At 42.4% G+C, this 24,631-nt stretch overlaps 2 protein-coding genes across 18 annotated transcripts in view; both read right to left on the bottom strand.

Moving 5' to 3' along the window:
- Positions 1 to 821: 821 nt before the first annotated feature.
- Positions 822 to 10,472, bottom strand: LOC126995830 (methylosome subunit pICln-like). Of its 4 annotated transcripts, none has more exons than XM_050855691.1 (5): positions 10,205 to 10,472; positions 6,919 to 7,070; positions 4,680 to 4,871; positions 3,306 to 3,386; positions 822 to 2,700 (listed from the first exon to the last, which is right to left on the bottom strand). In XM_050855691.1, exons 1-5 carry the CDS (start codon positions 10,318 to 10,320, stop codon positions 2,579 to 2,581), a joined length of 663 nt encoding a protein of 220 aa, XP_050711648.1. In that variant the 5' UTR covers positions 10,321 to 10,472; the 3' UTR covers positions 822 to 2,578. The 4 variants fall into 4 exon arrangements, with proteins under 4 accessions (XP_050711648.1, XP_050711649.1, XP_050711646.1 ...); XM_050855692.1 differs by having other exon boundaries at positions 822 to 2,697; positions 10,205 to 10,471; XM_050855689.1 differs by having other exon boundaries at positions 3,306 to 3,389; positions 10,205 to 10,469.
- A 1,240-nt stretch (positions 10,473 to 11,712) lies between these two features.
- Positions 11,713 to 24,631, bottom strand: part of LOC126995828 (oxysterol-binding protein-related protein 8-like) — a 137,096-nt gene continuing 124,177 nt past the window's right edge. For 13 of the 14 annotated variants that reach the window (XM_050855676.1, XM_050855679.1, XM_050855677.1 and 10 more), the window contains 2 exons: positions 23,885 to 24,075; positions 11,713 to 23,055 (listed from right to left, as the gene is read on the bottom strand). In XM_050855676.1, the coding sequence (XP_050711633.1) occupies positions 22,809 to 23,055; positions 23,885 to 24,075 (438 nt within the window). In that variant the 3' untranslated portion in view covers positions 11,713 to 22,808. The remainder of the gene's footprint in view (positions 23,056 to 23,884; positions 24,076 to 24,631) is intronic. The other variant, XR_007750740.1, reaches the window with a different exon arrangement.

The raw sequence follows: 24,631 nt of genomic DNA, 5'->3' as shown, positions 1-24,631 counted from the left end.
CCACTAATCATATGTCTCTAACTCTTATCCTTTTCTGTTCTCATCTTTCCGTAACGGCTCAAATCACTGATCATATGGTTCACTAACTTATTCTTTTCATTTTCTTCGTGTTCTCTTATTTCCCAGTGATTCATACCATATAGGCTCTAACTAACTTCTTTTCTTTTCTCTCATCTTTTCGTAACGGCTCAAATCACTGATCATATGGTTCACTAACTATTCTTTTCATTTTCTTCGTGTTCTCTTATTTCCCAGTGATTCATAACGGCTCAAACCACTTATCACATGGCTCACTTACTGTTCTTTTCATATTGTTCTGATCTTTTCCATTGACTCGTAACGGCACTTATCACATGGCCCACTAACTGCTTTTTTCATTGTTATTCTGATTTATTCCAGTGATTCGCCTCGGCTCGAACCACGTTATACGATAGCTCTCGATTCCAGCATCAACTCATTCACTGCTAACCGACCTGTCACTCATAATCTGCCTTAACAAATCCTTGAACAGTGACTACTAAACTGTGCCATCTAACACTTCATCAGACGATTACTATATATATAACCTAAACAGTGACTGAGGCATCCCATTTTTTTATTAGTAAGCCATGAAGTGATCATCAGAGCGAACACTGCTTCACGCACGCTCCTAAAACAATATTTCTCTCCGGCCGGTCTTAAGCCAATTAGTGCAATTGACGTTTGCATTTATTCCTTTTCTCAAGTGGTTTTCGTATTCAACTTTGTCTTCCAAGTCTCACCACTACCTGTATCACAGAAACGGATTCCTTTGATGAAAAATAACAATAAAAATAATGCAAAACAATACATATTCTTTATTTTTCAGGTACCTGGAGAAAAAAAACTCACTTTAGCATATACTTTTCATTACAAAATTTATAGGGGAAGCAGTGTGTGCCGCCACGGACACTCTTCAGGCAGACAACTACGAGTCAGAAAATGGAATTCATTTCCACTGAGCACAAATCTTTGCTAAGGAAATTAATATTCTCAGTACAAACACAGGGCTGAGTGCTGCTCTAATGAGGGTTAGCTCAAACATCCTGTAATCACATACAAATCCTAAGTACTAACGTATTCAGGTCGTCTGTCTTGTACTGGATTTACTATCACTGCAAACATATTACTGACAGTCAACATTTTTAGCAGTTCATCCTTGTGAAGAGATTCATCCCATGGAACACACACACAAATGACTCACTGGCAGTCTTGTCCACCACTCCACACACACCTTGTCACCTTCCTAAAAACTGTCAGTCCAGATTGCTTAATGCACAACAAACTTAAAGCATCTCCCTCTCGAAGATAAAGAAACTGTGAAATCTGACAAATCATTTACATTGAAACCATTGTTGAACACACTCACTGCCTTGGAAATCTAAACTCCATGAGAAATAATGTTCATAATATTCCAATGGAACCAAATTATGTCACACATTAAATACCATAAACACACTTTTGAGAAGTTCCTAGTCATGGTTTACCACAGCCAGCCTCTAACACTTCATTTTGTATCAAATCTTAAACCTCTGTAACATAACAGTAATTGTAGTCTCATTTCTTGTAAAAGCAGTGGGGAGTGAAGCAAATAGTTTATGTAAAAAGCATAACCACAAAACAGATTTTTGCTTCAGGTTGCTTGGAGGCAATCTGTGGTGCAGTGGTTAGCGGCACTGACTACCACTCTGCGGGCATGGGTTTGAATCCTGGCCCGGGCAGTTGGCACGCAGCCATCCCAGCTGTTCATCCTTTGTGTTGGGATGGTTGATAAATGGAAACATGGGGAAGGCTGAGGAAGGTAAAGTGTGGTAATCCAGATGTTATAGTGACCCTGTGTCTATTTAAGGGTTTTCTCCCACCACAGGCTCTAAGGGGCAGTGGGACAAAGATGAGCACCGCTGCCACGCACAGCTATAGCGTATGCTCCCAACTTTATTTTGCTCGGGGGGACCACCAAGAGTGGAGGCAGTGAGTGAGTGAGTGAAGCGATGTGCCCTGGGGGATACACTACCCATTAGTTAGTTAGTTTTCCTCTGACTAAGCCCAAGTCCCACCTAAACACTTGTATGAACAGAATTCATTACTTCAGGTTTATGATACGTGGCCTTCCTCTCACCTCACTGCACAATACTAATGCCTCTGTGAGCACACATCAACATTATGTTCCATAACTATGTCAAACTTTTATGTTTGTGGTCTGCTTCTCAGGCACCGCCTTTCTGTACCCGAGTACATCATTCTTCAATTGATTATAAATTCCTTCACAACAAAAAAATTAACATTATATCACACTTAACATTTCAACAATCTGCATAGTTTATGCAGAACAGATCAGTGCTAAAAATATACTTCTTATATCTCATAATTTTCCCTTTAGTACTTTGTTTCCCCTCAACTCCTTAGGCTGCCTAAGGATTACAACTTAGCAACACAGAGAGCAAGACAATAACACAAGACCTGAACTTTGCACCAGCCCTTGTGTTTGTTCAGAAAGCTTCCTTCCATAAGGAACATCTCCAAAATTACTTGGTTCCTGGAGGGGAATGTTCAGCAAGACTTAGTCATCAGCATCATCAAACTGGCCCGTCTCCATGGCCTCCTCAGCCTCTCCCTCTGCGTTCTGCTCCAGGTGGCTTGGGGCTGTCCGGCTCCCGACGCGAGGAACACCGTCAACGCCTGCTGGGGAGGAGAAGATGTGGACTCACTCCCTTTCTCTCCTCTTCCACGCACCCTATACTGACATACTTCTGCTGCCCTAACCACTGACCTCTTAAAAACCTTCAACACTTCACTTGCTCCAGTACTGCTCTCATAATCATTATCATTCATCATTTCATCAATGCCTGCTCCTAGGAGCTCCCACCAGGGGATGGCCACGGCAGAAGAGTTTCCAACTTTCTCTATCCAGACACTCCCTCCTTGCCTGCTCAAAGTTTCTCAAAGATCTTTCCTCCTTCTCCCTAACATACTCCTGCACCCTATCTCTCCATTTCACTGGAGGTCGTCCTCAAGCATTCCCTCCCAATCTTGCTCTTTACAGTAATCAATTTTTATCAACTTTTCCTATTAACTATACACTTCTATCATGCTTTAAGCATCTGCATGAACCTTACATCCACTAGAGAAATTTGATCATTATTTTCAGCATCACCTTTGTTTCAAAAGTAAACTGGAAGAATATGTCAGAGCTAATTTTCTTTAATTTTATAAGACAAATTATCACTTCTACAAAGGCAAATTATGTCACACACACCTCTGGCATGACACTACAAAGAGTCCCTCACCTTCCATGTTGTCCTCATATGGTGAGTGGTAGCCGTTCTCACTCACTTCATAATCTCCCTCATCGTAGATACCTTCATCATCTTCTGGGAGGAAAATTGTTGAGGTAAGGAACTATTGCTTAGTAATTATGGGTTCAATTCTATACTTGACTATAGTAGGAGCAGTAGGGGCAAACCTATCTGGATGAGTAATGCAGCCACCACAACCATCCCAAGCTGTTTCATTCTTCACTCTTCCTGAATAATTCTTCTCTCAACTGGACAAACCAGACCCTGAGGATGGGTTGGCATGCCTTTAACCTTAGTCCTCCCTCATTTGTCGTGTGTGGCATCCCAGTAAGGCTGGGTGACGGGAGTCCTGGAGGGTTAGCAATGCCATAGTCGCGTGCCGTGGCTAGCAACACACCTCTTTGGTCCCTTATTCTGGCCAAGATGGACGGCCTCTCCTGGCTTGGAGAGGTCAATTGGACAGTCTACATGACCATAAGCCAGGCGGCCACCGCTGTCAGGTGGTGGCTGCGTATACTCTCCTGCTACCCCTGGAGCTATTGGGATTATAAGCCCAATGACAAGCCTCCCCTTATAAGACTCCATGGTGGGTAGGGTGTGGGTGAGTGAATTTTTAACATCAAATTATATGGCATCCAGTACTTTTAATATGTCTGGTCAAGGCAGAAGAGCACCCCTGCCTCAAATGCACATCATCAAAAGCTAGTCAAGACTGCAGAATGCACATGTTTGTTACTGAACAGAAACTTCTATCACCAGTAGTGAATTCTTTAACTCCTTGACTACGGATTTCCTACAAGAAGACATCACCAAGCTACAGGAATGGAAGAAAAAGTGGCTGGTACAATTCAATGAAGAAAAATGCTAAGTCCTGCACCTTGGGAGGGGATACTCAGCATACCAATACCACATGGGAAACACTCCACTATCCACCACAGAGGCAGAGAAAGACCTGCGACTATATGTTACCAAGCTACCACTGAAGCCAAATCCGTGCCAATCGCAGTGGACGGGTTAATTATTAAGGTGAATGCTACTGAAAGGTATCAAAGGCCCATTCCTCCATCAGGTAAACAAGATTACACAAATGAAGTATCTGTTTGGTGCTTTATAGTCAATAAGAAATGATCCTGTTGCTAAATTTGGTAGAATATAGGTCTGATAATAATCTGAGCAGGAGCTGGCCCATAGAGAATTCAGTTTTATTGATTTATTTATCTATTTTTTTAATTTCAAATCTAACTGCATTCTAGGATTGATGCAGGGATGACTGCACTTTCTCTTCTGGTTGTAAATGTTCTCATAATGCTTGAAAATGATGATGATGATGATGATGATAATATAAAGAGCAGTAGCAGGTCTTACCTTCAGCCCACAGATCCTCATCAGACTGGTCCTGAGGGTCTGGGTGCAGTGCCTGGCACACATTGAGAGCCTGGTACATGGGCTCCAGGGACATGGGGTCTGAGGGGATGAATTTCAGCTCAGTGCAGGCCGTCCCCGCCTCATCCTCCTCATCGGAGTCTTCTGCTTCGTTAGTGATGACAGGTGTATTAACTGGAAGGTGATTTAGAGAACATCATTAAACAGATAATAATAATAATCATAATACATTTAACCCTTAGATTACGGTGATCGTATATATATAAGTGCGCTACCACACGCCCCACCCGTACGGGGATCATATATATAATCATCACACTCTATGCTCCCTACGTTTCAAATATACCGCCAGTTCTTGGAAGAATGGTGGAGGCATCTGACATCCGTACACACTCTCATTCGTTTCAAGTGCGCAACCAAAGGCCACAGATCATTTTCCACTTTTGTTCAGAATACATCTGTCATGTCTAGTGACACGTCAAGCAGTTCCTCTGCTCCGAGCGGAAGTAGAGCTCGGGCGAATCAAAGTGTGTGTGTGTGTGTGTGTGTGTGTGTGTGTGTGTGTGTGTGTGTGTGTGTGTGTGTGTGTGTGTGTGTGTGTGTGTGTGTGTGTGTGTGTGTGTGTGTGTGTGTGTGTGTGTGTGTGTGTGTGTGTGTGTGTGTGTGTGTGTGTGTGTGTGTGTGTGTGTGTGTGTGTGTGTGTGTGTGTGTGTGTGTGTGTGTGTGTGTGTGTGTGTGTGTGTGTGTGTGTGTGTGTGTGTGTGTGTGTGTGTGTGTGTGTGTGTGTGTGTGTGTGTGTGTGTGTGTGTGTGTGTGTGTGTGTGTGTGTGTGTGTGTGTGTGTGTGTGTGTGTGTGTGTGTGTGTGTGTGTGTGTGTGTGTGTGTGTGTGTGTGTGTGTGTGTGTGTGTGTGTGTGTGTGTGTGTGTGTGTGTGTGTGTGTGTGTGTGTGTGTGTGTGTGTGTGTGTGTGTGTGTGTGTGTGTGTGTGTGTGTGTGTGTGTGTGTGTGTGTGTGTGTGTGTGTGTGTGTGTGTGTGTGTGTGTGTGTGTGTGTGTGTGTGTGTGTGTGTGTGTGTGTGTGTGTGTGTGTGTGTGTGTGTGTGTGTGTGAGTGTGAGTGTGTGTGTGTGTGTGTGGGTGTGTGTGTGTGTGTGTGTGTGTGTGTGTGTGTGTGTGTGTGTGTGTGTGTGTGTGTGTGTGTGTGTGTGTGTGTGTGTGTGTGTGTGTGTGTGTGTGTGTGTGTGTGTGTGTGTGTGTGTGTGTGTGTGTGTGTGTGTGTGTGTGTGTGTGTGTGTGTGTGTGTCTGTCTGTCTGTGTGTGTGTCTGTCTGTCTGTGTGTGTGTCTGTCTGTGTGTGTGTCTGTCTGTGTGTGTGTCTGTCTGTGTGTGTCTGTCTGTGTGTGTGTGTGTGCGTGTGCGTGTGCGTGCGCTTCCACGCAACGCGTCACGGCCACGAGAAAATGCGCAATATTTTCGGCTGGCATAACTTTTTTTTATTATTATTAGGAGATAAGTTTTATTACACCACCATATATACTAAATGAATATACAATTATTGCTTCCACGCAACGCGTCACGGCCACGAGAAAATGCGCAATATTTTCGGCTGGCATAACTTTTTTTTATTATTATTAGGAGAGAAGTTTTATTACACCACCATATATACTAAATGAATATACAATTATTGCAAAGAAGAAAGACACCATTTCCACCTCTTTCAAATGCCTAAATTTTCCCCGTGCACAGTATCCAGAGACATATATCACCACCCATACTCTAAGGGTTAATAATAACAAGAAAATTTATAGTGATAAAAATCATAACATATGCATATGTATGAATATTTTATGACTGTCAATCCTTTTATGTATATTTGAGTAACACATTTTAGGAACATAGACAAACAGATGGAAAACAACAAAAGTATTATTGCAGTCCTTGCTATGAGGTGGGAGGCACTAATATCAATAATATAACACTTGCAAACAATCAAGTAAACAGTTCTTCACAAAGTAGCTCACAACTGAAAATATTTGCTATTGGTAGAAAGATTAAGTAAATTTCTCATTTCTAATCATGATTCATAGAAATCAAGCAATACAAACCAACTACAGTGATATACGGATCCTAACTCAATGCCACATCAGGTAAGATGCCACTTAGTTGACAAAACACAACAATATAACATCAATAAAAAGATAAATGCTTTGTCACTGTTGCGTACCCCAGGGCAGGTTGATGGTGGTGTCAATGATGAGGCAGAGACATGGCTGGTTCTGGTTGGACGTGTCCCGGCTGACGGCATGGATGGCAATGTGTGGATAGGCCAGCGACAGGGTGTGCTGCTCCTCCCCGTCCTTGACCCACGACACACGGCTGGGAAAAAACATGAGCTGCTGATCTGCTCCAGTGCACTAAGGAGTGTAAAGCTCATATGAACAACAAAGTAGGTACACTCTCTTAGCTATAAAATGACAGACACTGAAAGGCATATATATAAGAGTATTAGTTCCTTAGTTTTCACTCGACAATTATTCCTCTCAACCTAACCCCAAGTTTCCCTCCATCAACCTGTCACCATTCTGCTGGACTACTGTGGCAGTGAAGGATGGAGACATGGTGTTTTACTTCAGCATTACATCCAACTCGCTCCAGCGGTCAACACTAACTTTTCCAGATGATTTCAGTGTGCTAATCAAAATTCTGATAACCATTTCCCTCACAAACTTCTCAATCCTGAGATTTAAATAACTCATTAAGCAACATTAGATTACAATTTTTTTGTGATAGGATACTATTTTAAAAACAAGGGAGGCAGCTCAAGGTCAATAAACAAAACAGTAACAAAAAAACACTAGACACTGCTCCATCAATAGAAAAGAGGATGAAAGGCCAGACAAGAAGCCAATTTTAGGTGTAGAGGTGTCTTGATACTCCTCTTGGGAAATTCAAGGGTTCAGGTCATAGGCAGGAGGAAATACAGACAAGGAAGACTGTTCCAGAGTTTACCAGCAGAAGGGATAAAAGAATGAAGATGTTGGTAAACTCTTGCACAAGGGATTTGGATAGAGTGGAGATGAGCAAGAGTAAATAGTCATGTGCAGCGGGGCCACGGCAGGGGGGGAGGCATGCAGTTAGCAAATTCAGAAGAGCAGTCAGAATAAAAATATCGGTAGAAGATTGAAGAATGCAGGATGGCAATGTACAAGTTCAGTGATGGCCTGGTCCACTATTTTGAATTGGGTGTAATTCAGGAGTTCTCCTGAGAGATGTGTAGTGAGAGGAAGAAACAAATGAGTCATTCTTTCTATAGAATATGTACAGTAATGTAAGTGTTAACTTGGCAAGAGGTGGGTCCCCCTTCTTCAACATTATCCACAACGTCAAAGGTAGAATGTTGAGACAATATGTGAGCTACTACTATAGAATATCTCATGATCTATGCTCTGTTTGGCCTTCTGATATTTTCACATTGTCCCTGCCAGTGAGCACTAGAGGCCACCAATTCAAAAACCTGATGCAACACACTGAAATAGAAGCTTGTAGGCAATTCTTCTAATGTCGGGTGATTTGGTAATGGAACTCCTTGTCCTCTGATGTGGTTAATGCTCCCAGCCTTCCAACTTTTAAGTCTAGGTTAAAGCTATTTCTGAGTGATGAACTCTCCTTGGTTCAGATTCGTTTTAGTACTGTGCCAGTATCTCATTACCTACCTAATGAAACATCAGTAGCTCTTCATATATCTTTTCTACAAACCTTCAACAGTCATGGAAATGCTTTCAAAATCCAATTCAAGGACATTTTTTTAACTTTTGAAAATAGGGGATAATGTTTACGAAAGCGCATTGCCTCCTCTGGTGCTGGCCACGGCGACGGTGGTGCTGCCGCCACCGCAAAATAGCTCACAAAGGATTTTGCTAGGTTAGGTAAGGTTAGGTTATATTCATGCTCCGTGATAAAATTCGTGGTATTTGCATAAAAATAGCAGGTTTGCTCTGGCGACCAGGCGATGGCTGCGGTGGCGGTGCAGCCGGTGTTGCGAGAAATATCTCCTCGCAGAAATAAGTTGCATATACATGTAGGTGGGGGGTCCAAGGGGAGACACAGCCCCCCTGGTTAGAAGGGGGGGATCGAGGGGGGCACAGCCCCCTTGTTAGCAGGTCGTAAAGTTCGGTTGGAGTAGTTTAAATATGCTCCCCCACTCTAAAGCCTCTGCGAGGTATTTTGTGGCTGCGGCGGCAGCACCATCGCCGCGGCCGCCGCCAGAGGAGGCGACACGCTTTCATAAACATTATCCCCTATTTTCAGGAGTAAGAAGAAAGTCCTTGAATTGGATTTTGAAAGCGTTTCCATGACTGTTGTAGGTTTGTAGAAAAGATATATGAAGAGATAGTGGTGTTTCATAAAGTAGATAATGAGATGGATTATGGTGCCCAGAGCTGGTCTCCATACCTGGTCAAGGACATAAAACTCCTTGAGCAGGTACAGCGAAGAGCAACAAAGCTGGTACCTGATCTTAAGGACCTCCCATACGAGGAGAGATGCAGAGCCCTAAACCTACCAACTTTCGAGGACCGGAGGCTGAGAGGGGATATGATAGAAGTGTATAAGCTGCTACATGGCCATGAGGATATTCCATACACAAAATTCTTCACTCTCAGCAACAACAATCTCAGAGGACACAGCCTAAAACTAGCGAGACCTGACCACTGAAGAACAAACACGAAGGGGAACTGCTTCTACTTGCACCCCTGCCATCAACTGCAACCTGACCTTTTTTTGACCTGGGGTTGACCTGGGGCTTAACCCAGACCACACCGCCTCCTACCGCACCTACGCACTGCATTCCACCACCTCACCTCCCCCCCACCACCCCAGACCCCCTATACCTTTTTCATATTGTACATTTTCCCTTTTTTCTATTATATTTAAAATTTGTATTTTCAGCGTGTATATTTTCTGCAATCACTTAATAAACCATTTATTATTATTATTATTATTATTATTATTGTTTGCCATTCGAACCATTGACCCTTGGAATGCTCTCCCAGAGCAGGTAGTAACAGACCCTACGATTTCCGCGTTCAAGGCAAGGTATGATAGGCACGTGGGATGAAACCAAGAGAGGTGGGGGATACCACAAGAAGGTATCTTCTTATTCCCCCTCTAGCTCTGTTTAGGTAAGCATGTTTAGGTAAGCAGATACTGGCACGGCACTAAAACAAATCTTTACCCTGTCCTCCTTTTGATACCTTTTCTAACTACTTCTTTTATGACTTTTAATTTTAGTGTTCATTTCTAATATCATGATAAGTTGAAGTTATGTTTAAATTGGAAGACACTCAACCAGCCAATTATATTAGTAGTGCTGCCTGCTCGCCTGGCTGGAGGGTCTGGCTGTTACTTTTGGGCCTATCCTTCCCTGCCCAGTCTAGGCGGGTTGTCGGTTGGTCTGGCCCTGCCAGGTGAGAGTACCAGGTGTGGATGCCGCTCGTCAAGGCGTGCCTCACCTCTCCGCGATGACCAGCGTGCCCGGGCCGTGCGTCTCCTGGTGCAGCACCAGCCTGGTGTTCTCCTGGCGGTGCTTGACGCCCTCCTCGGGGGCCGGCAGGTTCAACAGCAGCATGGCTCCGGCCTTCAGGGGTGCTGGCGCCTGGCACACACGTCTTCCGGGGCACAAACTTGTCACAAACGTTTGGGGCGAGCGGCGGCGATCACGCCATGTGTTGTCGTGCCGCCAGTGTGGCCAAGGCGGCGGGGAGGCCACCGCGGCAACACTGCGTCCTCGCAACACACAGCCATTTACTTTCCTCCGCTTTTCATTTCTCTCCCTCCTTTCTTCCTCTTCATTCTTTTTCTCATCCTTATTCTCTCTCTCTCTCTCTCTCTCTCTCTGTGTTAAAGGTCTAAACTTGGGATATGTGTCATTCGAATCTAGGCGTAGGGAACACCAGCATATAAAACAAATACACCTAGCTAGCTGTTCCCACGTGCTCGCTATTCACGGATTAGCAAATAATCCGCGGATTTTCCCAAAACTGTACAAAAGCGGCCCCAGAGGATTTTTTGTGGCGCCACTCCAAACATTCGATCATGATCCCTCCGCGGACGATGGCCGTTCCTTAGAAAAGGACAATGTATACATGGATAAAGCAGCATAAAGTATCATAAGCAATTCATCATCTAGCTTGTGTAAAGTTGCTGTTTAAAGATAGGTTTTCTTTTTGGGGGGCGCGCCAAACATTCGCTGAAATTCGCTACGCGTGAAGGTCCGTGTCCTCTTCTATATAACCCCGCGAATGTTATTTATTTTTAATTATAACAAGCCTCAAAATTCAACCCTTTCAGTAAAAACAGCCCCCAAAACGCCCATCCGCAGACATGCATGCACCATGCGTCTTTTTCCTGCCAACTTCCATGACAAGACCCCCATATATATGCAGTTGGGCAGAAAAAAATGCCCACCTTTTCCTGATGCTCAGCAGACTGCTTATTACTACTACTTGCATCCATTTAATGCCAGAGCCCTCTGAATGAAGCAGATACATTCTCATATGACTTACAGCTTCTCTCAGCAAGAATAACATGTTAACAAGGTAAACTAAGCCAGCAGATGACTAAAACCACCTGGGCATGTTTGCATTGCAAAGGTATTCCACAAGATGTTCAAATATGTATTTTTTTTATTCATTCTTGTATGTATATCATTCTGTTCAGTGTCAATATTTACCTCGGGGGGAAAAAAAAAAAAAAAAAAAAATGAAGATATAAAATAACCCATTTAGCACTGACTTCTTACCTACATTTTTATTTTATTTTTATTTTCGAGGAGATAGATTAGCAAAACAGATAGACAGCCAGACATTGTAACTGGTTATTTTCTACTAATTTTAACACAGTTGACTGCATATATATAAAGGGTAATTTAAAATTGTCATCAAAAGGCATGTGCCTACTACTTATGTACCTTAAGAGTCCCCTGTTGAGCACCCCCCCACCAGGTAATGACACACTGCACAATGGTCAGTCATTTGTATTATATACTTTACCAAATTCTGTACAGAAATAGATTTAAATTTTCACAAGGAAGAACAAAGAACATATTTTTTTACCTCAGCCTTAAAAGTAAAACAAACCTGCAGTCACGATGAACTTTATACGGCACAGAAAAACGCGTGTACGCTACTACTAGAGCAACTACAGTAACAGATCATAAGTAATAAATACAGCACAGTACTACTTCTCCGGCAGGGAAGGTAGCATGACGGGTATAAATAGTGAGGCTTGCTATGCACCTTATGGGGGTAACTTTATTCTCTAGTCTCTCTCACTCGACACTCGACACTGGCAGCGACATATTGCACTTGGTTCAGTAATACTTAGCCCCTCGGCCAACCTCACAAGCCACCACGACAAATACAATATGTACAGTAGTTGGTTGGCACAGGTCTCAGACAGGCCCAAGCCACGCTGTAACCCTAATACTCTGCCTGGAGCTGCCGGCGTGCTCTCCACACCACACGAGAAGAACTGGAATGTTGTATGTCTGTCTTAAAAGTCTGTAGGTTCTGCTCATCAATCTGTCCACACCTCTTGAGTCACTCAGCAAATATGGACACAAATTATTCTGTAAAATTGAGCGGAGGCATGAACATCAACGACTGTCAAAATAAGGTTTTCATTCTTTATTTTGAAGGTATTTCATGATTTCCTTGAGTGGGTGAAAAGCTCCTTAGTCTGAATTCCACTGATACAAACATTTAATGGCTTGCACTCTTTAACTGAGGCAGGATATTATGTAAAAAAAAAAAGGCCAAATTCTTAAGGGAATGAAATTATAATCATGAAATATTAAAATCTAGAGTGCAAGTAATAAAGTATGTAAAAATTAGAGTCACAAACTTTTACTGTAGTTTTTATCCTTATGTGAATACTAAGTCAACGGGCATGTCCATACTGACCAACACACCCTATACTGGGAAGGGTGAGCCAGGTGGTGCTGAGCCCACCTCACCCTAATACTTCTATGGGGATCTTACTCCAGAGCTGCACTGCCTCCCTGTGAGATGGTCAATACTGACAACTCTACACACACTGCCTTCGACATCCATCACATTCCCAGTGTTGCAATGAGCTCAATAATGCTTTCATTAGTATTTCTAAGTGTAATGTATAATTTGACAAAAAAACATTCAGCAATTAGAATAAGCTATGACTGGTATAGTTTTGATGTTTCAATGAGCTAAAATAATGTGTACAATAATGTGTGTGTATCAAATTACATTAGAAAGCAATGGCTGATATATTTTGATGTTTCAGCGAGCTAAAAAAGTTTTTTTTACCCAGTGATATTAAAAAGCAATGTCTGATACAATTTGATGTCTCAGTGATCTAAATTAATGTTTTCTGTATCAAATTATGTTGAGAAGCAATGGCTAACATAAAACAAAATAGTATTTCAACAAACATTAGTTATATTCACCAATACTAAGTTTCCACATATTGTGATAAACAGTACATGACTGATATAATGCCCCTGAATTAACCCTTTTCTTCACTCCCATATGACCACCAAGTGTAACAAAATACACGAGGGATTAATCCAAACAAGGAAAGGTTTTGCCGGCGCCGGGGATCGAACCCGCGACCAGCGAGATGGGAGAGCCACTCCTTAACCAGTCAGCCAATGAGGTACCCCACTTGCACAATGAGTTATGGGAGGCTCGCCCATCAGGCACATCAGCTGCACTACACTGAGACCTGCTAACAGCCAATGCAAAAAATTCTCTATTTTAGCTCACTGCAATGACAATACTGTACTAATTGCCAAACTATGTAAAAAGAAAAGCATTGATAAATATAAACCTGTGTTGCAATTGTCAAAAAGAATATATTTGCTAGAATCAGTATTTTGAAAGAAACACAAAAACAGAGCACTGCCAGAAGAAACTTGTTGCAATGGGTAACATTTTGTTTTTGTATTGGCACTTACTGATTACACACTGTGTCAAAACATGTAAAGGAAGGAAAGGCTGATAGAAACTTATGTTGCAGTATAACTGAAATAGTGTTCTAGAAGAAAGTCAGTTTCTCATTTATGTTGCTCGTCATCAAACAACTGGAATACACAAACTGATGCATCTTATTATTACAACAACTGGTGTTTACAAGTTATCATTATTATTATTATTTGTAGTAGTAGTACATCCACTGTATAAAACATCTAATAGGGCAGTAATTTTGATCTTAGGGTATGTTCATGAGTACATCCGCACCTTGACACTCTGGGATGCTCAAAGCTGCCTGCCAGGAGAGGGAAGCACTGCTCGTTGATCCCCCAGTCAGTAAGTCACTAGCTTTAGACACAGAGATAAGTGTGCACAGTGCTGCCCTCTCTACATAGAACCAGCCCCATTAGTATCCATATAAAAAAAAAAAATAGATAGGTAATATTAACATGGCAATATCTTGTTCCCCTACATAACCAACTGCTCATCTGTTGCCATATAAGTATAGCTATTTTTGCAGTTTTTTATCTCTACACTCTTTCCTATTGATTTCTGGGAGGTTTGAAGGTTAGTAGAATACATTTATGATAACAGAAGAGCAGTTGATTGAGTGGGAGACAAGATATCAGAGTGTAAATGAAACCAATCTGAACTAAAAATAAAAATGACAGTACAGTAGACCCTCCATTGAGAATATTTTTTATGAAGAATTTCTTTATCATGGGTCCTTGGGCTGATACTACACACACACACACACAAAAAAAAAAAAAAAGTCCCACCACTCCAAAATCAGTAAATCTCATTGTAATAACATCTCCATTTTGCTCAGATTTCTTTGGTACTTAGTCACGTTAAACAGAGGGTCCACCGTGCTCAGGAAAGTTGAACGGGGGGGGGGTACGAAAATCAACCATCAAAATATAAATGGATAAACATTCATTATTTTGACAAAAGGTTTCACTTCTATGCCTCGGCTCAGTTTTTTCCCTTCCCCCCTTTCACCCCTGATATGTGTACTACCATAATACTCGTGTAAATGTCTTTGTGATCTTATTTTTCTTATGTGGTCAAGATCAGGGTTTGCTTTTAATACGGATACCATTTTTCTTCAGTGCTGAGCTTATTCTCTAGTCGTGTGAGATCAACTTTTACAGACTCAAGGGATAATGACACCGAGATGAGCACTGAGGCCACGCACAGCTATAGCGTAAATATGCTCCGAACTTTACCTGTCAGCAACTCTTACACTAGTCTATACAGTAAGCTGGAATGGTGCCTACGGATACATATGCAAACATCACCCGTGTCATTCAGAATTCCTGCCCTAGTGAATGCTGTGTTTCTGGGTGCATCAAAGACAGTCTGGTGCTGCTTCTGTCCTTACAACCTACATCACCACCACAACAACAACAACTACTATCTACGCCCTACACCCCAAATGCCCCTTCCTCTTCCTTCTCTCCCACTCTCTTCCTCTGTTTTCTCTCTCCCAGCACCAAGAGGCTATTCATATACTTCCTTCCCTCCTTCCTTTATTCCCTTTTTCCTAAATCTCCTTCCTTTCTCCATTCATCTTCCTTCTCTTCATTCTCGTCAACTTTCCTCTTTCCTTTCTCTCTCCCAGCACCAAGAGGTTATTCACTATTATCCCTCCTTCCATCCTTTCTTTTTTTCCTTTTTCCTTCTTTCCATATCCTACTTCTCCTTCCTTTCTCCATTCATCTTTCTCCTCCTCCTCCTCCTATTCTTTCTCTTCCAGTCTCCTTTCTCTCTCCCAGCACCAAGAGGCTATTCATTATTCCTTCCTTCCCTCCTTTCTTTCCATATTCTACTTCACCTTCCTTTCTTCATCTATCCTCCTCCTCCTCCTCTTACTCTTCTCCTTTCTATCTTTCCTTCCTTTTTTTCTTTTCATATCCTCCCTTTTTCTTATCCTTCCTTCCCTTTTTTCCATATTCTTCCTTCTCCCTCCTCTTCCTAGCTGCACATCACCTCCTCCTCTTCTTCCCTGCTACAACCCTGTATGTTTGGTTTACTGTACAGGCCAAGAATACAGTATTTGATATGTGGAAGCCAACACAACATTGCACGAACACTAAACAAAACAATCTTATGGTGAAGGGTGAAGAGGAGGAGAAGGGAGGGAGGGAGGGAGGTGGTACAGGAGTCCTTTTGATAGCTTTACCCTTTGAGATCCGAGTAGCGATGCATGTAAGTGTAGCGCTCTATAATTTGCTTTTGTCTTATGCGCGTGCTGTGAAATAGAAAATAAGGGAGGGGCTTATTCGTCTTGCCTTCCCTTAGTCACTCAGTACCTCACATGTCTACAGGTATGCATAACTGCGGTATAAAAGTCCGTTAATCTGAATTCCATTGGTCAGAAAATCCATCTTGTTCAGATTCATGCAACTGGGAAATCATAGTCTCTCATAAGTCCGATCTCTGGAAGTTGAGAAGTTTCAAATAAACGGCCGTGTGGAATTTAGAATGCAGGAAACTATTGAAAAAAAGTGTGAATTAACAGACTTTTACTGAATTGTTGTTCTGGGGCGTAGCTTTACTCTGGGAGTCACTCATGTACACTGTGTTGAGACTAGATAAAAGATGGCTGAGAGCTGTCCCACCAGAGCTAAAGAAAAAAACAAATAAATAAATAAAATAACAGGCTGGGAACTCCTGCTTACAACTCTCCATTCAGCTTGACCTTGTGATGTTTTGCTTCATTTTGTCTCTAAATAATAACAAATAAATACATGAAATAAAATACAAAGAAACGCTGCCTACAACCATACCAGCAGCATAACATTGCACTGTTATGTATATCTTTTTGTTGAAACATAATAATAAGTTATATAAAAATGACAAGAGAAGTACGTTACTACTATTGCATACATACACCTCCAATGGCACCTTGACAATCCAACGTTAGTGTGTCTGTCTCATTGCCTTGTAAAAATAAATAAAGAAAGAAAAGAACATCCAAGACCTCCTTCAGGCAGCCTGACGGTGCGACGATGCTGTGTGTTTATCATCACTTTAATTCTAAGATACAACCAGTATCATATATATAACATTGGAGAGCACAGAGCAAGGGACATCAAAAAGAGGGAGAGGCGACCAAAACAGTGAATAAATAAATACGCTACGACAGGTGTGCGAAAATCTGACTACTTACTGAGCATGTGCAAAAAGGTGAGCTGTTTGTTGCCTTAGAAATAGGAAAAAGCTTTTATACATGTTTTCTTGTTTTCTTTTCTATCGTTAAGTTCCTGTTTCACTGTGCTGTTCCTCACATACATGTAGCTTTGTATTAGGTTTCTGCATCTGGGTATGTCTGCTTGTGTGTCTGCAAGTGGGTATGTATATATATATATATATATATATATATATATATATATATATATATATATATATATATATATATATATATATATATATATATATATATATATATATATATATATATATATATATATATATATATATATATATATATATATATATATATATATATATATATATATATATATATATATATACCTGTTTTAATCAACTTTTTTTCTTTTTTGTACATCAGATCATGTGGTTTCAGTCACAATATTTTAACACAGCAACAGTACAAAACAACACACACACACACACACACACACACACACACACACACACACACACACACACACACACACACACTCCAGTAACCAACCTTTCCAGTAACAGCCAATAATGGAAAAGAATGTAATTAAAAAAATTCCTCAAGAAAATGAAATTAACCATCAATCAAAGAAGACAGAAAACAAACAACTCAACTCATTACACAGCAACAAATAGAGTCACCACAAAACACAACACAATACACACACACACACACACACTATAAAGATATTGACAAAGCAACAATGAATAATCACTATGACTGTGAATCAATGGACAGTCACCTCACCAACTCCTTCCCTCACTCAGTCTGTCATAAATCAAGTCACCAATCATTGGCTGCCAACTGAACACCTTTCCTTTATCACTTTGTCATGACCAATTTCATTACTCCCTCCCTCCCTCCTTTCCTCTCTTCCTTTCACCTGCTCAAGCCTTACAACCTGGTGTCAGTCAACAGGTTTTGCAGAATCACTCAACATCACTCCATAACAACATTCTCACAGAGATTTTTTTCACAGGGGATATAAAAAGCTTTACAATAGTGCAAAGACCGAGTTTAAAATATGACACTACCTGTAACTCAAAAACGTACAAATGGCGTGGATGCCCCTTTGGGTCTGGACGCCTCATACAGAAGCGTGTCTCCTCCCCTGGATGCAATACCAAAGGAGGGCTGAGTAATGGAGGCAAGGGTGTTATGAGTCCACCCATCTGTCTTCACTCCACACTGCTGGACATGCCACAGTAGCAATCTTATCTCTCCTTAGGAAACCAATTGATTCCCTTGATTCCCTTTCGCTGGTAAACTCTGGAACAGCCCTCCTTCGTCTGTATTTCCTCCTGACTACAACATGAACTCTTTCAAGAGGGGAATATCAAGACACATTTCCATCCAAAACTAGTCTCTCTTCAGTTTGCTTAGTTCAATTTATTTTTATACGACTTGTTTTGTTTTTTTGCCCGTGAACTGCTTCCTTCACTTCAGAAAAAAGGCCTCAGTGTCCTCCACGCCTAATTTTCCAAAAAACTTTAGCCTTACTTCTTACCAGTGTCCGCGTACCTCTTCTGAAAGTATAATTCATGGTTCATATGGAAAATGAACTTCCCCTCTTGTGCTCATTCATAAAACCTTATCCTACTTATTACAGCTCTCCATACACACTTAAAATCTTACCTTGCCAACAGTCAACCCTCAGTTTAATAAAAACCAATATATTGATCCACAACAAACATTTTGAAGCATGGGGAACTAAATGTCTGATAATGTTAGGGATGCACAGCGCCACCAAACTAAAACAATGGCGTGCTGCGGGCCACACACTGAGACACGAGACAGCATCAAACAATCAACTGGGCATACACCGGGGAGTGTGACGCCTCACCCACCCTACAACGCCAAACTCAGGGGGTTCCTCTGGGCGAGTCTCCTCTTAAGTACCTCCTGGTAGGATCTATCAACTTGCTCAAGCCATGAACTCTGTGGGCATACCCTTAGCCCCCTTCACTCAGGATTGTCTCTTGTCTCTTACAGGAACAACCCAATGAGCAGAGTCAACTTCTGGGTAGCGTGTTACCTGCCCATGTAGCCGGAGTTGGCATTGACGGACTATGCAGGTTATACATGTTGAATCAGTCTCACGAAATAGTGGTCGGTTTGACACAAAATCACTCCAGCGATATCCTAAATGCAGCATCAATAAACTGAATAAATTGCTGAGGTCTTCCATGCATTTCCTTACATCAACCCTCTTTTTGTATTACAGTATGGCTTTACACACCATCCCTAGCCTCTACAATTGCTCTCCGTGCTCTAATGATGTCCAAGGCCAGAGATTTTAAATACCTGATGCTCATGAGAAAAGTTATAAAGTACCTAGCACCTATTCATGCCTTTAGATGTAATGTACTTTCGGATATAACAACTTGACGTTTTCCCATCTAGTTCATTAAATGGAGGGTTTCTTGTCCATGCAAAACTAACTCCTCTTGCGTTCATCCATAAAACCTTACTCGACTTGTACTCCCTCTCATGTTCACCCTCATCACCTTATCAAATAACTCCTGGTCTTGCTTTCATCCATAAAACCTTACTCGACTTGTACTCCCTCTCATGTTCACCCTCATCACCTTATCAAATAACTCCTGGTCTTGCTTTCATCCATAAAACCTTACTCGACTTGTACTCCCTCTCATGTTCACCCTCATCACCTTATCAAATAACTCCTGGTCTTGCTTTCATCCATAAAACCTTACTCGACTTGTACTCCCTCTCATGTTCACCCTCATCACCTTATCAAATAACTCCTGGTCTTGCTTTCATCCAGAAAACCTTACTCAATTAGTATCTGCTCTCATGTCCACCTCATAACCTTATCTAACAACAACAAAACACCTCTTCTCAAAATGGCAAACTTTACCCTACGTTCTGGTCCACAATTTACACCAAAAAACTGCAGAAAAAAGACAAAATGCATCATAAAATCATCAACAAAAGCACAAAATCTTCAAACACTTCACACACAACACACACACACACACAAGTTCAGACCTAAACTCAGGCCTCACGGGATTCAAGAACCTTCCAAAAACGGCCTTAGCTTAATACCTTACATGTTATATAAAGAATACAAACCTAGTAGTAGTAGTAGATAAAGACTACCTGTGTGTGTTAAAGGCGGAACCTACTCGGTGACTCACTACTTGGTCTGAGGTACACGCTAGCTACTGGGAGGTGACAGTGATGATGCTGATGATGATGATGGTGGTGATGGTGACAGGCAGGTGGTGGGTGAGGGGTGAGCAAGATGTGTGTATGTGTGCATGTGTGTGTGTTTGTGTATATGAGTGTGAGGAGAAAAATATTACAGAGAAATTAAAATATAGAAGACAAGAGGTGCATTTGGAGTAAGCAAGATGCGTGAATATCCTACAGTTGCAGTTCATTATATATATGTGTGTGTGTGTGTGTGTGTGTGTGTGTGTGTGTGTGTGTGTGTGTGTGTGTGTGTGTGTGTGTGTGTTTACCTAGTTGTAGATTTACAGGGCCTGGGCTTACGCTCGTGTGGTCCCGTCTCCATATCTGTATTTGTCCAGTTTTTCCTTAAAGTTGTGCACACTCTTTGCCAATACTACTCCCTCACTCAGTCTGTTCCAAACCTCCATGTTTCTTTGCAGGGAGCTGTATTTCTTTATGTCTCTCAAGCATCTTCCTTTCCTCAATTTTTTACTGTGTCCTCGTGTGTTTCTGACGTTTCTTCCTTCTCTTAGTAGTAACTCCTCATTGTCTACTTCTTCCATTTTGATCAATAATTTATATATTTGTATTAGGTCTCCCCTTTCTCTTCTTTGTTCCAGTATTGGTAGATCCATTTCCTTTAACCTTTCTTCATATGACAATCCCTCCAGTTCTGGAACAATTTTCATTGCCATCCTTTGTATTCTTTCTAGTTTTTTATGTGTTTCTTCTTATGGGGAGACCACACAGTTTCCGCATATTCCAATTTTGGTCTAATCATGGTGGTTATTATCTTTTTCATCATATCCTTATCCATGTAGTGAAATGATAATCTCATATTTCTTACCATTCTATACGTATCACCGAATATCCTATTAACATGACTCAGGCTGCTGATTATCCTGTATTGTCACTCCCAGATCTCTCTCTTCTTTAACTTTTTTTAATATTTCTCCATCTCCCATTTTATATGTCCATTTTGGTCTCCCTTCACTCTTTCCCATTTCCATTACATGACATTTCTTCACATTGAATTCCATCTTCCATTTCACACTCCAGTCCCAAATCTTATTCAGATCCTCTTGCAGAATTTCACAGTCTTTATTGTTTCTCATATGTCTCAGCAGTTTCGCATCATCTGCAAACAGCCTCATATAACTGTGTGTGTGTGTGTGTGTGTGTGTGTGTGTGTGTGTGTGTGTGAGTATTTACCTAGTTGTAATTTTACAGGGCCTAGGCTTACGCTCGTGTGGTCCTGTCTCCGTATCTACAATTATCCAACTTTTCCTTGAAGCTTTGCACACTCTTCACCAATACTATTTCTTCACTTAGTCACTTAGTTCACTTAGTGTGTGTGTGTGTGTGTGTGTGTGTGTGTTTTTATGTTTGTGTTTGCGTGTGTAAACAAAAAACAATAACATGAGCACTTGGGAAAAGGAAGATAAGGGTGTGTGTGATTCATGGTAGGCAAGACATGCGCATGTGTGAGTGAGGTGAGGAAAAACAATGCAATGGACAACCGAGACAAGTAATGTGAGAGGTACACACTGTTGGGGGTAAGCAGGATGGGTGCATGTGTGTGGGGGAGGAAACAGTTATGTGATGTGCAGTCAGAATGAGGATGAGAGGTGATGAGCTGAGCCTTCTGCAATCAAGGCTCAGCTGATGCATGTGAGGGAGGGAGGGAGGAAAACAACTCTATGAGGTGCAGCTGAGGGCGAGCAAAATGCATGTGTGTGAGGGGAGGAAAAATTATATGGTGAGCAATTGAAAAGAAGGATGAACTGTGCTCCATTGAACATCCTACATTTGAGGTTCAATCAACGTGAGATTATCTTACTCTCTACATACAGGAAAGGGAATGTCTATTATAAGAGTAGAGTAAACAACAGTTAAATCAAACATGTCACAGAGTGAAAGAAGGATGTCTGCTGCCTTGCCTGCCTCTCCACAAGCCTCAAAATGGCCACACAGACTTAAAACTTACTACTTTGTGTCCTGTCCTTCCATCTCTCAGTTCAAGCATCATCAGCCATTATCAGTCCACTGCATAGCAAGTGTTGTCCACTTCTCCCTCTTCTGTCAAGTGTGCCCCATCCTGTCCCAGCAAAGGCTAAAATTTCCTCTCTCCACGTGGTTTCCTGTCCACCTTGACCTCTCCTACAGTCCCCGGGCGGCACACTGTCACTCTGGCTGTCCGTCAGTTCAGGCAGGGCAGGCAAGGCAAGCAGACTCTGTGACCACTCTATGGCTCAGCGCCTCAGAGGCAGCAAAACAACACAGTGTGCAATGAGGACTGTAAGGTGGTACTTACAGATGTAGCATAAGGCAGAAACTCTTTTGATAGTACTCTATGTGAATAATGAATCAAGTCTGAAGGGCTCTCTCAGTGTGACTACTTCTATGAGAAGTAATTATATCAGGAATGGAATGCCTACTTTGCTAGGAATTTTATCCCAATAAATAATTTTCTTCCCTTCATAACAATGTGTGAGGGAACTACTGCTACAAAATTAACAGGTGGTCTATGTACAACAGTGTTCATTATTGGCAACGTTTATACTGTCAAATCTGGCATCTTATCAACACTAGCCTTCCCAACCAATGCATAAATATACTTTTATGTATATATGTATATATTTATAATGATTTATATATTTATGTATATATAAATATGACCTTTAACAACGAGTCGGCCAACAACCTCCGGCCCGGCGGCTACGACCAGAAGCGCTCGGCCAGCCACTTGATGAAGGAGTAGAGCACGACGGCCACCACCACGGAGGACCAGGACTGCCAGGAGAGGATGCCGCCCTCGCCTGGCCTGTCCCGCTGCTGCTGCTGCTGCCTGGAGGAGAGCGAGGTGATGCGGCGTGCCAGGCCCTCCAGCTCCTGCCTCATGCCCTTCACCTCTGCCACCAGGACGTCCTGGCCCACCGACACCTTGTTCAGGGTCTCCACCAGGCTGAAGGAAAAGACCACATGTCAGGGGGACCACAAGGTGCTGGGTCAAGGAGGCGCTTATTACACCAATGCCTGACATGGTAACAAAATTTTGAGAAGTCTGGTTCTTTTTCATTTGAAAAATTTGAAAAACTATCACATGGATAATCACGGGGTATAGTCATGGCTGTGTGCCTCATGTGATAAAGAGTTGTGTGGCACCTCTCACTCCTGCCTGGCCAGCCCACTGCAGTCTACTGAGTGTGATGTATCATGCAAAAACACCCCAAAGATTATACAACAGACATCTCAACTTAGGTCCAGCAATGAAAATGAGTTACTAGGCCATCTGGTGACAAATTATGTAATTTTCATTTCTTTATTTGTCAGTATAAAGAACAAAGCAGGGAAACATTTGAATCCACTCACTGGCATGGACAAAATTATCCTTCATCACCACAAATATAGTTTGCCTGCCACTTTCAAGGTTGTACATGTGAATTAGCACCTCCACCGTGCAGTGGTTAGTGTGCTAAGCAATGGATCCGTGGGCTTGGGTTTGAATCCCAGCCCAGGCAGCCAGTGCACAGCCCACCCAGCTGTCCATCCACCCTTTCAAGTTGGTCAATAAATGGGTACCTGGGAAACCTGGGGAAGGTAAACTGTAGTAAACCATGTTACACTGGGCCTGTGTCCCGGGGTAATGGTTCTTCCCCACCACAGGCTCAAGGGCCAATGGGACAGAGGTGAGCACTGTGGCCATGCACAGCTAATGGCATATGCCCCAATTTTACCTTTACATTATTATATAAGTAAAGAAAACTCTCCAAACACAACAATGTGAGACTCACCTTGGTGTGAGGCCAATGGTCTGCCTGGCCAGGGGCCGCAAGGGGCCACTGCCGCTGCTGCCGCCCAACGTGTGGTCCGTCACGTCCTGCAGGTCGTCGTGGTCCCCAGAGCTGGTCTCCTCTGCATCGTTGCGATCAAACACCCCCCGCAGCCTGGGCACGCCCTCCACCATCCCCGACACACGCACCACCTGCACACACCACAGGATGTCAGGCCGGGCGTCCACTGAGGGGTGGTCAGTGTCTGGGCTGGCTCCATGTCCATGGCCTTGGCATAGTCTAATATGATCTCAAGATCAACTTACTGAGTTTTGAGGCAGGGTGATAGTCAAGGGAGGAGAAGGAATGCAGACAATGCCATAGCCTTTTGCCCTTTTCCCTTGTTAGATTTTTTACTGAAATGATACAAATACAGATGCAGACACAGACCACAGACCACAGCCCAGTGGATGCCAGGCATGCCCCCACATCACCAGGGGGGAGGCTGCACCCAGTTCAACACACCACACTTGACACCTCTTGCACACTGACACAAACCACCGAGACAGCTCAAGAAAACCAACGTGCGAGTCATGCAAAGCCCAAGAGACGGCTGGACAGTTTGAAGGAAAAAGATTCATTACTGGAAAAAATGCCAAGAAGAAGAGCACGAATAACACCAGCACCAAATAACACCAGCACCACTCTAACTCCTGTGGGGGAGAAAAGGAGGTCCTGGAGCTGCTTGTTGAGTGGTCCTGAAAGCTT

This window comes from Eriocheir sinensis, chromosome 9, assembly GCF_024679095.1.
Source record: "Eriocheir sinensis breed Jianghai 21 chromosome 9, ASM2467909v1, whole genome shotgun sequence".
In the NCBI taxonomy this organism is placed as follows: domain Eukaryota; kingdom Metazoa; phylum Arthropoda; class Malacostraca; order Decapoda; family Varunidae; genus Eriocheir; species Eriocheir sinensis.
This window is presented reverse-complemented; position numbering and strand designations above follow the sequence as displayed.